Raw genomic sequence first — 15,501 nt, forward strand, 5'->3', positions numbered from 1 at the left:
GGTAAGGATTCCCATTGGTTAAATCACATATTTGTGTAGTGCTGACTGGCTACATACAGTAAGAGTCGATCTGATACGGCGACGTTGTTGAGCGGAACGTTAGTCGGCGATTAATTTTCTTATCGGTCGTATCTAAGCGTAGCACTGGTTTGAAAAAAGAACGCGGGAAAAAGAACGCGTTTGGGACTTTCCGTTTTGGTTGCTTTAAAAACAGATGACAAAACAGTGAAACATATCGCAGCCATAAAAACCGCCCAGCCCTGCTGACTATACAACAGCCCACCGTTTTCTTATTTAATAAAAAATGATTTTATGATGATCGATAATGTTGTTTAAAGTTCTGCAAGAGTTTGTTTAAAATGGCTTGTTTCCCTTTTGCGTGAAATCGTAACAAAATGTTGCAGACTGCTGGGAGACATGATGACATGTTCTGAAACTTAGGGATGTTGCTTCCCGATTTGCCACGTTCCTCCGTTTCTGCAGGTTTTAGGCCAGTGCCAAACCAAGGAATCAGTCCCACCCCCATCCTGCGTTTGGCTGGTGTTACAGGAACACACTGTTACAGTATCACCTCAGTCTAGAGGTCAGGACGCAGAACCAGTCGCTTCACCTTAAACAGGTAACTTATCTAAGGCTGAACCTACGTTAAAACCACCCCGAATTCACGGGGCAGTTCTTGTCTTCACCCTATAAGGTCCAGAAGCGACGGGGTTGTAGTGAGGTGACCGTTGGGTTAAGTGAGGTGAAACGGTCCGCTGAAATGTCGGAGTCGTTATACATTCACCTTCTGATCAGGAGGGTTTTGAGTTTATTTTGAAGATTGTTGGACCTACTCTTAAAACCTTCCACTGAAACTGTTGTCCAGTCGAAAGCTTTTATATGCGGTTCTGCGGTGACAATATATTTTGAGTTTGTGGAAGTTGATACATTTAGTATTATAAAGTTAGCACTGACCAGTTGAACGTTAGACGAAATGGGGTTTCGTTTAAGTTTAGTTTCAACTTTAGCTTACCTTATCTGAGCTAGATAAGCTCGCCCTACCAGTTACCAATGTAGCGTTTAGCGTTTGTTTTGAAACAATAAATCCAGTTACTCCATCGACGTAGATAAAGGTATTAAACCGTGAAAATGTTGCGTGTTAAAAATCTTATGTCCATTCTTAATCTTAAGTCTGTTCGGGTGCTTGGGCAAATCTCTTAAGAAAAACAGCCGCCTTAATTTTAAATGCATATTGTTGATTTAGTTCATATTCATGTGTGATCAGTGATTTAACCGAACTTGGCGCAGGAGTTTAGTAGGAAATGCGCCATTGCTGCCTAGGAAAAGTATGCCGACCACAACTATTTAATAAAAACTGTTCCCGACTTAACCCTTAAAACTGGCAAGGTTGGAAAACATAGGGGAGAAAATCTTGTTACTTTTTTTTTTTTTTTTACCTCAGACGGACTTAACATCATTAACGTGTTAGTTGTGTCCTTTGGTTTATATGAGCTGTAGCTCCCAGGATACGTTGCTCTATTAAGGAATTTACTTAACAATGAATGCATATATAAGTCATGAAATGTTCTATTCCCTCTATTTTTTAAACATGCCGTGCCTATTCCTTAGGTTTGTTTTTCTTAAAAATATTACCTTCTGGGTCCCAGTCCATTCCTAACAAATCAGTGAACAACAACTATGCATCAATGATCCGCAAAAGTAATAGTGGGTTTGGGAGAGTGTTGGAGGGGATAGACGTGTTGGAGGTTGTTTGGGGGATTTGAGGTGTTGGATGGGATAGAGGTGTTGGAGGAGATGAGGGTGTTGGAGGGTGTTTGGGGGGGGTTGGGGGGTGTTAGAGGGTGTTGGAGAGCATGGGAGTGTTGGAGGGTGTTTGGGGGATTGGAGGGGTTGGGGGATGTTGGATGGGATGGGGGGGATTTGAGGGGATGGGGGTTTGGGAGGGTGTATATTACTTTTTCACAGATCTGCATCCACATCCATGTTGGTAGAAAATATTTGTTGAAAAAAATAGTGCACCACAAACAATTTCGTACATAAAACATGTTTTTTCTCTTAGAATAGAACAACAATAATAATTTCAGAACAACAGTAATCAGTTGTAATACTAGGAAAGAATGGATGCAGATGCTTGAGCAAAGCGGACTGTTTATTCAGAAAAGCAGACATGCAGAACCAATAGGCAAACCCAACACACACAGTCAAACATGAAAGAACACGCTAACAATGATGAGGCTCAAGCAGGACATGTTTAGAGACAGATGGGCAAAACAGGAAGACCAGCACGCGTGGCTCAGAAACATCTCACAGACTTGAGGGAGAGATTATATGAGTATAATAAGATATACTCAGGATAGAGTACGGGGGAGAGATGAGGGGTGGGAGTAGGGGCGGAACCAGTGGATGATAGGCAGGGGGTGGGGCTGAGGGTGTGTGTCTTTTGTTACATCTGTGCATTAAATGTTGACAAATAAAATAGTTTTTCAACATCAGTTTTCTGGTGTGTTAAGCCCCCCACACACAGCGAGTAAAATACTCAGGAAAATACTCTTTTTTTACTAACTCAGTATCTCAAACTTTATATAGACTGTAAAAGAGTGGAAAACGGAGACCCACCGACATCGTATATACAGTCAATGTTTAATATGCATAACATTTATGTAATGTTACGTTTTAAAAGGATAGAGAAACTGCGTGTTTTGGTTGACAGTCCCTAAAATGGTGAACCACAACAATTCATTCTGTTGTACTACATGAAAATAAGTGACTTCACGTAATACATGCTCAAACAACTGAACATTCAATGCAAAGTTTTTCTTCCACAAACTAAACGCTACCTTCAGTACCACGTGACACTGAAGTGTCATGCGAGGCCAAGCGAGCTTCCAATTGGCTGAAAATATCAAACGCGTTAGATAAATGTCTCATAGGCACGAGAGGCAGAAAATGTTGTCTCAAGCGTGCGACACAGCGAGCAACTAGCTGAGCAAACGGGCACAGTATGATTCCCAGGCCTGAGGCCATGACTGAGGTGCCCTTGAGCAAGGCACCTAACCCCAACTGCTCCCCGGGCGCCGGGCTAGGGCTGCCCACCGCTCTGGGCACGTGTGATCCACAGCCCCCTAGTAATCACTAGTGTGTGTGTGTGTGTGTGTGTGTGTGTGTGTGTGTGTGTGTGTGTGTGTGTGTGTTCTCATTGCACAGATGGGTAAATGCGGAGGACAAATTACGATTGTGGTGAAAAATCACAATTGACAAATATGGCACTTTTTTTTGTATATGTATATAACGTATTGCATTAAATAGCTATGGTTTATATGACTCCTCAAATGTCCTAACATCTTAGTGAGCTAAGTAGCAGAATCGGCACTAAAGGCGTACTCACACTAGAATCTGTGATCCGGGCACGGTTCCCTGCCGAAGCACGGTTCGTTTGGCTAGTGTGAGCGCTCCAACCGTGCCCGGGCCCGGATCAGTTAACCGTGCTCGGGCCCGCTTGAAGAGGTGGGCCAGGGCACGATTCATGTGGACTCGGGCACGGTTCGCTTCTGGTGTGAGCGCTATCCGTGCCCGGGCCCGCTTGGTGCCTCGTCTGATTGGTTCATTTCGCTGGAACTCAAACATGACATCAGTGATGCGATGCTCACCTTAAACAGTCATAGCGGCAAAGCGATTAGCAGACAATCGTTGTGTTAAATTATCGATAAATCTGTGCTTGCACTGTGTTTCTGCACTCCCAAAACGACTCCAAAAATACAATAAAAAGAGAATCGTGAACTCCATAGTGTTGTGCGAGCGCGCTTTTATTTCCAAATAAAGTCCCGTTGTGATGACGTAAGCATGCTCGGGCCGGATTGATGAAGCCATTGTGAGTGCAGGCCAGAGGGGGAGTGGGGAGGGGGGATAACCGGGCCCCAGCACGGAACCAGCAAACCATGCCTAGTGTGAGTACGCCCTAAGAGAAGTGCTTATGAGCTATAAAACATTCCCACACTGCAGCTGAATCCTCTGCAAAATATAAAGTAGATGATAATGTATTTGGGTATTGTTGGTACCAGCTTTTAATCACTTTGAATGTAATCTTGCCCCACAGCATGGCTTCAGTAATAAGAGTGGAAACCGCTCGAGAATATCCAGATCAAGTGCTTTGGATTGAAGAAATGACATTTGGAGAGGATACAAGGAAACGTTTGGATAAAACGGTGCGGGAAAGGCAGAAGAAAGTTTTCTTAGAAGGTGTTTGTGCCCTTCTAAATTCTGGTGGTGGGATTCTCTGCGTTATATCTAGGATGCCCACTTATAATTACAATGAAGTTGGCATTGGTAAAGATTTGGAAGATGGTTTAAGTGCCCTTCTTGATTCTGCACGAATTGAAGAGTTTCTTCAGGTCAAACAGCATGAAAATACGTTGCAGTTTTACGTGAGGTCATGGTTTCCAGCAGAAGGACGAGCTAGACTCTGCAGTCTGAGCACTGGTCTGGTGGAAAGATCTGGAAGGTCTGCCTTTGTCATGTCACCAAGGACAGTAGTGGAATTCTTAAAGAATCGTGAACAAGGTCACGATGTTTATCAAGAACCTCGTGTAAAAAAACAAAAACTGATGTTGGGCTCTGATGATGATATATATTACAAGGCTGGTGTGTTCTATAATGAAGAAGTGGCTCGACTCAATCAAATCTTGGACTTTGGTGAAAATGTATATGTGGAGTTCAAAAGTTTTCGCAGTGAAAAGAATCTGACAAAGAGACTAGAAGAGGCTCTCCCCCGGTACCTGTCTGCTTTTGGGAACACGCACGGCGGCTTCATCTTCATTGGTATAGATGACAAAACAAGAGAAGTGGTTGGTTGTGGCCAGACTTTGGATCTTAATGAACTGAAGAGAAGAGTTGAAGACCTGCGTGATAAAGCCATGAACCGAGCTGTTCACACACATCACTGTGCACGTCAGACCACGTGGTGTCCAGAGGTCAAAGTATTTCCAGTTTCAGCTACAGTAAATGACCCAGGGTATATTGTTGCGATAAAGATTGTCCAGTTCTGCTGTGCCGTCTTTGAAGATGATCCGAAGAGCTGGGAGATAAAAAACGGTACTGTATCTCCACTCAAATGCACAGACTGGCTGGAGAAGGTGCAGTTCCCCGTCTCAGGTACATCTACTCTTAAAAAACATAAAGTTAATTTAGATTTACATTGCTTTTGCTGAAATTAAATATTTATATCAGTATGTTTGTAATTTTTTTTATTAGCTGAAGATGTATCAGTACTTTGTACTATGTATGGTATGATCAAATTTTGCCCATCTCTACAGATGACCAACTGAGTAAAAAGTTTGAGTCTGCACTGAATCTGCAAGATTCTCCTCCTCAGTGTCAACCAGTGTACAGTGTTGAGAAGATTGCAGACCTGCAGGACAGAATCTTTCCAGGTAATGGATTTGGACCATGTTATGACCAAGTGATTCAGAATAATTATTGTTTGATTATTTTATTGTCCCCAAGATTCATAAAACCATTTTGAAGATATTTAAATCAGTATAGTCTAAATATTAAAATATTTACTGTCAAGTAACCTTAAATATGCCCTTTCACTTTTGTATATATTACAGGCGTCACAGAGATTAGAATACAGTGCAGGAGTTGAGAGATTAGAATATAGTACAGGAGTTGAGAGATTAGAATATAGTACAGGAGTTGAGAGATTAGAATACAGTGCAGGAGTTGAGAGATTAGAATACAGTGCAGGAGTTGAGAGATTAGAATACAGTGCAGGAGTTGAGAGATTAGAATACAGTGCAGGAGTTGAGAGATTGGAATACAGTGCAGGAGTTGTCAAGGAGATATTTTTTGTCATGTTCAGGCAAGGAAGTGTATATTAAATGTTTTCTTTCTGCTTTTAGTACCAAATAAAGACAAGGCTCTAAAACTGTCCACCTGTAAAGAGCTCTTGGAGGGGTACCCAAACGTCCGCACCACTCTCAGTAAATTTCAGAGCGAGTCAGGAATATTAATTATGTCCAAAAGCTGGGCTGTTGACATCAGCCAACCAGGAAATGAAGATGTCATTTGCGAGGCTCTATTGGTCACCTCTGGACAATATCCCAAACTGTTCTCTGTTGTGAACAAAGAAACTCCTGAATTGTGGAAATATGCTAAAGAAACAGCATTTCATCTCAAACAGAAGCTGGTGAATCTTGGAGGATATACCAAGAGGGTTTGTGTGGTGCCTTATCTACTGGACTGCAACACAGGGGAGCTGATAAATGAGACTGCCGAGTCTCTCCCGTATCCTCGGACCTACTTCCTTGGTCATGTGGAAGAGGTGAAAGCTCTGCTACGCTCCTTGGTCATTGTGGTCCTCAGCTTCATCTCCCCACTGAGAGACAGACTTGGCTCGGAGATCCTCAATCTGCTCACTGAGGAACAGTACTCGATTCTTCAGTATTCCGATGGCCATAAATATTTGTTTATTCATGGCTTGCCTGGTTCTGGGAAGACACTGGTAGCGTTGGAGAAAATTAAGAAGATCAAAAAATCTAAACCGTCAGAAAAGGTCCTTTACCTTTGTGAAAATCTAGGTTTGAAAGTGTCTATAGGGTGAGTTTTACTGGGTGTCTTAAGATTTTCTTGCCACTTTTTACATGGATAGCAAATTAGGTTTAAGTGTATTGGTTTAACAGTTTAGTCTAATGCATAATGTTTCAAAAAATTCTTTTACATTTTTGCAGAAAGCAGAATCTTTGCCTGTGTGACACAAGATCTGGCTTCATGAAGAAGGACTATGCTTACACTGATGTCTTTCATATAGTGGTAGATGAGGGCCAAAACTTCCGCCTCGAGGATGGAGACTGGTACGTAAAGGCAAAGGAGCATGTGGAGAGATCTGGGGGAATCCTCTGGGTATTCGTTGACTACTTCCAGAAATGTCACAGCTTTAGAAACGGTTTGCCTTCACTGCCCAATCAGAACAACATTGGCATTGCTTACCTAAACAAGGTTGTCCGAAATTCTAAAAAGGTATTCAATGAAATGAGAAAAATATTAACAAAGATTGAAGATGAATCTAGTGAAGACATGTCTACCCATTTGAAATATATGTGTGAGAAAATGTCCTATATCCCCTCTTTGGAAGGGAACTTTCATAGATACACATACCAACCTCCCGCAATGACACAAGTGGAGAAACTCGTTCAAACCCTTTTGAGCAGCGGCCATTCACCGAGAGATATCACGGTTCTCTTCTCAACTAGGGATGCTCAGGATTCCCTGGTGGGCAATAGAAACTTCAGTTTCCCACATGGCAACATTGAGCATATTGATGATGATGTGGTAGTGATGGACACTATCCGCAGGTTCTCTGGTCTGGAGAGAAACATTGTGATTCTGGTTCAACCGGCTGCTCATCCCACCCAGACTGAGATTGAGCCCAACCTTTTGCTGATTGCATATTCCAGAGCTAGAATCAGACTATATCTACAAGTTCCTGTAAGATACTGGACAAGATCTCCCATTAAACAATGCCAAAAACGCTCATGGCAGCAGTAATCTTCTGACAGAAATGTAATAATGACATACAAGTATAATCAAACAGGAAAACTGGGTGATTAAGGAATTGTGGTGGTGTAGACTGCAAACTACCAAAAAGTTTCCTTTTGTTGGTTAAAAATAATCTGTCCTTTTAGAATGCCCACACTGCACATACAAAATGGTATTGGGGGGGGGGGGGGATGCATTAACTAAGTGACAAAGGGCAGACTTGCCAGTGTATGCTTATAAAACTGGCCAATCAATAGCAGTTTTTAAAGGCTGATTTGCACCATCGACTCAATTATGGGCATGGACCTAGATGGAGGTGCTTTAAGATGGACCCAGATGGAGGTGCTTTAAGATGGCCATGAACCCAGGTTCACTTAAAGATTATTTCCATGCATAAGTGTTTTGGTCATCTTCCTTCCTCATGCTGTCTGGACAAATTTCTTGCATTGCTCCTATTTACCTTCTACATGCTTAGCCAAATCATACAAGCCTCTACGCTAGCATACCAATTATATGAACAACACTTCATTACTTACAGAATTACTTGTACTGGATGGGCTAAAACCTTCTGCAGTTGAATAAAGATAAAATGGTGATTATGTTTGGTGATAGCAATGAAAAGCACAGACTAGCTGCATTGGGCTAGAAACCCCTAGATTCCAAAGAGCTCGTAGCCCAGGCATATTAATAGAAACTGATTTTTTTTAGCAGTTTTAGCAGTCATATCAAATCAGTTAGTCAATCAGCATTCTGTTATCTTAAGAACATCAACAAGAGGAGTCTTGACTAAACCAGATCTAGAGTAACTCATCCATGCTTTTATCTCTAACAGGTTTGAATACTGCCCTTTATATATATATATATATAATGACCTTTTTATGTGACTAGAAAAAGACAAACGGTTTCAGTTGTTTGAAAATGCAGCTGCTAGAGTTCTCACTAGGGCCAAACCAACACATCATCCCCATTCTTGCAGCCACTGCCTACCAGTATACCACTACTACTATTACTGGTTTATAAACGGCTTAATGGTGTGGGGCCACAGTATCTATCTGATATGCTATCTGATACGAGTTAGGCAGAACTCTTCTGTCGTTCAGAACTAATCAGGTAATCTTGCCCAAGGTAAAAAGCTACCTTGCTGTTTCTAAATGGAACCATCTGTTGGAGGATACCAGAAGAGCCCAGATCCAGATGTTTTAAACTGAAATTTAAAGCATATTTTTTCTTATTTCTTTAAACTCAATTTTTGCATGAATATTTGAATTTTATTTTGAATATATTTTATTACATTTTACTTTTATTTCTTGGCAAAGGCCTGTAATAAACCTCGTTATTCTTCTACCTGATGTATATTATGTGTATTGCTGCTTTGTATGAAAAGTGGTATGCAAATAAACTTTCCTTGACTTATGGTCGTTGAATTGTTATCAGTGTTCGAACAGTTACTAGTTTTACTATTTTGGAAAAACAAACTAGAGTATGAATATTCACGCTATAAAACGGAACATAATTTACGCCTGGAATGAACCCTCAGTAAACGTATCCTCATATGTAATTCTGTTGCCTTTGAGAACTCGTATTTTAAGACTAACTATTATTTGTTTTAAAAATCACATACAATTACACATAAATTACGAAAACAAAAGTTTGCGAAAACAAGTGGCACAAAGACCTCCCTGAATGTGTGTTAAAATGTTTTACGCCACAAGGGGGAGGCTTATGCACATAATTGTCATCTAGCTTGCCGTTTGTACTTGTCGATATCGAGAATGTCTAGTCAGTCAGCATTGCTATTTAAACAAACAAAATGACAAACATATACAAGTATAAGCCATAAGCGTATTAAACCACGCCATAAATTCATGCAACTCTGTAAAATCAAACCTCCCTTTGCTTCTGTTCCACTCTAATGTGTAAATACACTGTATCGTTTTTTTTCTATAGATCACATTTGAAATATTTAAAATCATATTTATATTCAAATAAAAATAAGTTCAACGTTTAAACTGGCCCGAGTGTGCTGTCCGCCGAAGTTTCCCGTCATACGCCCACATACCAGGCTCCGCCCACCCGCTGCGCGTTCCCGTTCAGCGATTGAGCGTGAGCGTGCCCCCTCAAATCTGCATGGCCTGGTTCAGATTACGGTCATCTAGGTTACAGTAGGGGTCTAGTGCCGGAGGACAAAGAGCAACATTGTAGTAAACACTGTTTAAGAGCATCTCCAACTCAAACGTGAACCCTTTTTTAAATCCTGTTGCCAGTCTACTGCTTAGAAATGAAACAGCACACGGGGTTTGTAGAGTATCCGTCTGATGAGCTCCGACGAGCTTGGCGAGTCAAAGTGCTTTCAACGTTTCTCGTAATTTCACTTTAGAAAACTTACCGTATAAAGTTTCATATCAGGACGCTGTATAGATATTTCAGAATCGAGTGTCGTCCGTTTGAGCTCAGTTTTGCTGGATACAACGAACACCGTTAACCGACAGTATAACGGAAGGCTGGATGGATAAACATGATAAATGTTAAATTACCCAAACCGTTATAAGACAGTGCTTGCTTGCTTGATCAAAAGGATATTATAATCTCTTGACATATCGTAACAATGACCTACATTTCTACATCAGATAATTAAGTTGTACACAATTATAAAAAATAATGGTAATATTAAATAAGAACCAAGATGTTCGCACTTGCATACAAGAGTTATCATCAAAATTCAGAACTTTAGACGTACATTAGTAATAAGGCCGTTTAAAGTGACTCCTGGATAAATAAAATGAAATGATTTTCCCCCTGTAATCATCATTATGCTTCGCGAGGTTTATGGAGATCCAGGCCTCACAAGCCCAGTCTGAATGTCGCACTGAATGTCGGATGTTAAATGAGCTATTTACAATGACACGGAGCACACGAGCGGAAACATGAAGGTAAGTGCATATATGGCAGTGCGCCACCACGAGAAACGCCTTGTTAGAGCTCACCAGCAGTCCAGGCTTAGGCTGTGTTCGAAATAGCCTACTACAGGTATCACCAAATGGCGGACCGCGGTCCGGATCCGGACCCGAACGCCGTCCTGTCCGGACCCAATCACATTCCTGATTAACTGGATACAGACCAAAATGCCAAAAAAAATGTAACGGGAGACTATATTTTAAACCGGAGAATTTACGTGTTACGTTCACCACCCATTTGAGTGTTACGTTCGCCGCCCCCCCCCCCCCCCCCAACAACTTTCGTTCGCCCCCCCCCCCCTCCAACAACTTTCGTTCCCCCCCCCCCCCCCGCTCAACAACTTTCGTTCGCCACCGCGGACCCGGACCTAAGGTCTGAGCTATCTGCCAAAAATGGACCGCGGAAAGATTTAATTGATTACCCCTGGCCTACTACATACTACTGGCGTACTGATCGAGCCCCAAATCAGTATGTCGTATGCAGTATGTGACCAAAATGAAAATTTCCAGTACGTGAAACATACCCGGATGACCTCCTACTTCCACAAAATATTCCAGTACGCGAACAGAGCTATCTTCGTGGTGTACTGCATCCCATCATGCAACGCTACGATCACGTGACCCCGTAGTATGCTTTGCTTTTGTCGCATACTGGAAACTGTACTGCATACTACTACGAGGACCAGTATGCAGTATCCAGTATATACTGAGTCCAGTATGCAGTATCCAGTATGTAGTAATCTATTTCGAACACAGCCTTAAGACTCCAGAGGGCTTTCACAACCCCTCGGTCAGCTGGACATCATGAGGCAGTCTGGGACGGGGCCGGACTGGACGGCCGCTGCTTGTGTCCCTGCTGCGTGAGGAGTGCACGGTTCTTATTGGCTGGTTTCTCCTGCTGCGTGAGGAGTGCACAGCTGGTCTGGTCTTCCGTAGCTCGTCATTGGCCAGCTCCGAGCCTTGTGGTCCTGCCGTCATCACGGACACGCGGGGTCAAAGCCCACACTGCCCCGCACGTGACCCTCCACCGAGGTCCGCCACGACAAATTCTCCCCAATCAATGACAGCCGTCAGGAGAACATGGGGTCGTGCCCCAGCCCTGTCGGCGGGGCCGATTAATTTCAGCCGCTGACAGGTAATTAATGAACTGGATCAATCAGGAATGGCAGAATGGCTGTGAACGTCCCCAGCTGCGGAAACGGAGCGGGGCGGTGTTCTCCACCGCGGGAGTCCCAGCTCCACACCCACGCCGTACGGCCTCACCACAGCACCCAACTTAATGAGGCAAAAATCACTGACAGACACGTGGGCTACAAATCTCCCAGTTTTATTTGCGTATAAAGTTGAGTAAATGACACAATGAGTAAAAAACAGAAAGCCCTCAAACATGGAAACGTAGCATTTACAGTGGCAGCGATGAGATCATGGCCGTAGAACCCATTACTTTCCTCGTATGTATACTAACAAGACTGTAATCTGAAATAGGGTAAAATACAACAAACACATTATTACAAGGCAACTAAAGTTCACCAGGAGGGAATATAATAAAAAAACAAAACATTCACTGATGGTTTTTTCTTTTTTTTTTCTTTTCTTCCTGGTCAAATTCACACCCAGGTCTGACTTGACAGAAAATTTCAAAAAGTGAAAATTGAATGACATGGGACATGACCAAACAAAGCTCCGCCCATACAGTAGAGCCTGAACAAAGCTCCGCCCATACAGTAGAGCCTGAACAAAGCTCTGCCTATACAGTAGAGCATGAACAAAGCTCCGCCCATACAGTAGAGCCTGAACAAAGCTCCGCCTATACAGTAGAGCCTGAACAAAGCTCCGCCCATACGGTAGAGCTTGAACAAAGCTCTGCCTATACGGTAGAGCCTGAACAAAGCTCCGTCCATACGGTAGAGCCTGATCAAAGCTCCGCCCATACGGTAGAGCCTGAACAAAGCTCCACCCATACGGTAGAGCCTGATCAAAACTCCACCCATACGGTAGAGCCTGATCAAAGCTCCGCCCATACGGTAGAGCCTGATCAAAGCTCCACCCATATGGTAGAGCCTGATCAAAGCTCCACCCATACGGTAGAGCCTGATCAAAGCTCCGCCCATACGGTCGTGCTGTAGCCACTGCACTGCTATGGCAGGACAGACGCCATGCAGGAAGACGACTACTGAAATGAGCTCGAACTGTACGGTGCCATAATCCTAAATCACTTCTGCCTCGACACTTCCTCCATTCCTCTCAGAATATACAGTGAGAATAACGTTTCTGAGGGTGGTGCATGACTTGAACTACAGACAGGATGCATTGTCCTGACAGGTAAAAGGAATGGGTTTGACTGCACCAATAAATATGCTAAAGCTTTAAACACCGTGGGTGCTAAGCCTCAGAGTGCCGACCCACAGAGGGTTTGGCTCTAAAGCTGTAAAGGACTGAAGAAATGGCCTTCAATACAATAGCTTGCTCTGTGTTTACCACAACAGATGTGTTGTGCAAAAAACACACAAGTCTTGCAGAGCCTCTCAAAGGTTCCTTTAAAATATGCTTTGTTTTCAGACAGAAAGGAATGTGACAAGAAAACAAATCCAAACATAAATATGAATTCAAGTTTTTTTTCTTTTCCAGCAAACTCATCATAGCATGATCTTAAATCTTTAAAAATATTACGTATCCATGCAGTCGTTTTTTACATTTTTTTAAATACAAGTACAAAAAGACCATTAAAGTTAAGAAGTGTAAAGTAGAAAAAGGGGCCATTTTGGGGTGGGCTGATTTTCATGAGCTTCCTGGATTGGGAAGGTCAAATATGATTGGAGGGTTGGTGGGCTGGAAACTGACTGTACATGTTGAGGAGTTGATGAATGTGGTATATCCATCAGTCATTAGGCCATATCCTAGAGAGAAAGACAGAGACAGAGACAGAGTGAGGAGGGGGGTGTCCAAATATGTTGGAGGTGATGGGAAGGTCTATTGTAAGTGTTCCTCTAAGGGACAGTAGAGGAGACATGACTAGTTAGGTACAGGGTGAGGTGTTTGGGTGCTGTAAGCAGGAACTACCTGCAGGGTTCAATTAGACTCATCAAAACGTCTTCATAGTATGTTGCAGGCCAGACTCCCTGACCCAGAATCAGTCTAGGAGTTGTATCTCTAGTGGTGACTGACCACTGGCAGTGCAGTCTAGAGTCTAGGAATGGGCTTACTTTGTCCGGGGCAACCAGCCCCAGGAGTCTTTGTCTGGCTGGTTCTGTTCCACTTCTCCAGAACCTTTCACATTTATGACAGCAACTTTCCAAGCCAAACAAAGTGGAATGTGGAAATGATGACTTGGGTGTGTTTAAAACAAGCCTGTAAATGGGGGTGTTGATGGAACTCACCTTCATGGATCCCACCATACACATGGAGCTTAGGACGGACCCGCCTCTGTACCGTGTTGAGTAACTCCACACAACCCACCCTCTGGAGCTCCTTAGGCACCCAGTCCCTGAACCCTGAAGCCAACACAGAACAGAGTTAATGGAGTTCTCCCAACACAGAACAGAGTTAATAGAGTTCTCCCAACACAGAACAGAGTTAATAGAGTTCTCCCAACACAGAGTTAATAGAGTTCTCCCACCACAGAACAGTTCTCCCAAAACAGAACAGAGTTAATAGAGTTCTCCCAAAACAGAACAGAGTTAAGAGTTATCCCAACACAGAACAGTTAATAGAGTTCTCCCAACACAGAATAGTTTATAGAGTTCTCCCAACACAGCACTGATTTAATAGAGTTCTCCCAACACAGCACAGGGTTACAGAGAATTCTCCCAACACACACCAAAGTCTGACTGTAACCTTTGCTTTGACCAGAAATCTTACCATAATCCAGCACCAATCAAAACCACAAACCTAATCCTAAACTTGCAAAGTATTAAAAGTAAGCTAAGAAAACTCCTTCTGGAAAAAAGTCCTGACTTACTGAAATGCAACACAACATGCTCGTCTAACAAGGGCATCTGCCCATAATAAACGCCAGTTTGCAGAGAGCTTGCAGAATGCAGCAGTGGCACTTACCCAGTGGAGGCCCGTGGGTCATAAGAACGTCTACGTCCTCAGGGATCTGGTTCCACTTGTCCAGCAAAGACTGACCACGGGGCAAGTTAAAGCCCCATCCATTAAACCAGGGAGTCCTAGGGGAAAATGCACACACACACATACACACTCTTTCTGAATATGAAATTCAACCACACACACATAACACCCCAAACGGAGGGACTTCCAACACCTCAGATTAGATGTTCTCCTCTTTGAACATACATGGTTTAACTCATCAGCTTTATTTAAGTCCACATTATTAAGGAACAATTTAAGAAAAATACATGGTGGTGGTTCATTGGGACTTTGTAAAACCCTCCCCCCAAGCATCCGCACGCACACGTGCACCCACAAACGTGCACACACCAACGTGCACACTTGCATGGACACACACACAATTCCACCAAGCAGAGAAAAAGCCCTATAAAACACCACATGAAACCACAAGTGCTATATAAAACCTGCTGTCTACAGGACCAGATTACAAGGCCACAGCTATTCCCCTACGACTCGTCCAGGGTCAGAGGTTATCTCCAGAGTGGTGTCCCCAGAGCAGGGGTCATACCCGGGGCCAGAGCCATGCTGAGGATGAAGATCGATCACGCTGTCAGCAGGGGGGAGGGGGCGTTTGCGGAGGTGCTTAACGTGGGCTTTATTTGCCCAGGAGAGCAGCGCTGTGGACAGGCTGTACCAGGCCCGTCCTGGGACGAGGCAGCACACAGGGCCGTAATGACAAGGTCGTGGGGCATGGCGCTGAGTGACAGCTGCGGTTAGAGACGGAGTGTGTGCAGACGGAGGGTGTGCAGACAGGGGCGTTATTCTTCCTCCACACGCAGCTCCCTGCCCGTCTCTCACACACACACACACACACACACACACACACACACACACACACTCGCATAGTTCTGAGAGCCAGACTGACCCACACGCCTGTACGAGA

At 43.5% G+C, this 15,501-nt stretch overlaps 1 protein-coding gene and 1 long non-coding RNA gene across 2 annotated transcripts; one reads left to right on the forward strand and one right to left on the reverse strand.

Moving 5' to 3' along the window:
• The first annotated feature begins 411 nt into the window (after positions 1 to 411).
• On the forward strand, positions 412 to 7,543 carry LOC143527167 (schlafen family member 13-like). The gene is made up of 5 exons (XM_077022193.1): positions 412 to 619; positions 4,094 to 5,148; positions 5,310 to 5,426; positions 5,898 to 6,594; positions 6,726 to 7,543. Exons 2-5 carry the CDS (start codon positions 4,095 to 4,097, stop codon positions 7,540 to 7,542), a joined length of 2,685 nt encoding a protein of 894 aa, XP_076878308.1. The 5' UTR covers positions 412 to 619; position 4,094; the 3' UTR covers position 7,543.
• Positions 7,544 to 11,798: 4,255 nt separating this feature from the next.
• LOC143527168 (uncharacterized) lies at positions 11,799 to 15,421 on the reverse strand. Its single transcript, XR_013134042.1, has 3 exons — positions 14,541 to 15,421; positions 13,865 to 13,978; positions 11,799 to 13,384 (listed from the first exon to the last, which is right to left on the reverse strand). It is a non-coding gene; the product is annotated as an uncharacterized LOC143527168 (long non-coding RNA).
• Positions 15,422 to 15,501: the final 80 nt, after the last annotated feature.

The sequence above is a fragment of the Brachyhypopomus gauderio genome, chromosome 11, assembly GCF_052324685.1.
Source record: "Brachyhypopomus gauderio isolate BG-103 chromosome 11, BGAUD_0.2, whole genome shotgun sequence".
Classification (NCBI taxonomy): Eukaryota; Metazoa; Chordata; class Actinopteri; order Gymnotiformes; family Hypopomidae; genus Brachyhypopomus; species Brachyhypopomus gauderio.

Bases quoted from the DNA above. Each gene is read 5' to 3' on its own strand.
- LOC143527167 (XM_077022193.1), top strand. From the start codon at position 4,095: ATGGCTTCAGTAATAAGAGTGGAAACCGCTCGAGAATATCCAGATCAA. The intron at 5,149-5,309 runs GTACATCTACTC...CCATCTCTACAG, and splicing joins GGTGCAGTTCCCCGTCTCAG to ATGACCAACTGAGTAAAAAG. The intron at 6,595-6,725 runs GTGAGTTTTACT...ACATTTTTGCAG, and splicing joins GGTTTGAAAGTGTCTATAGG to AAAGCAGAATCTTTGCCTGT.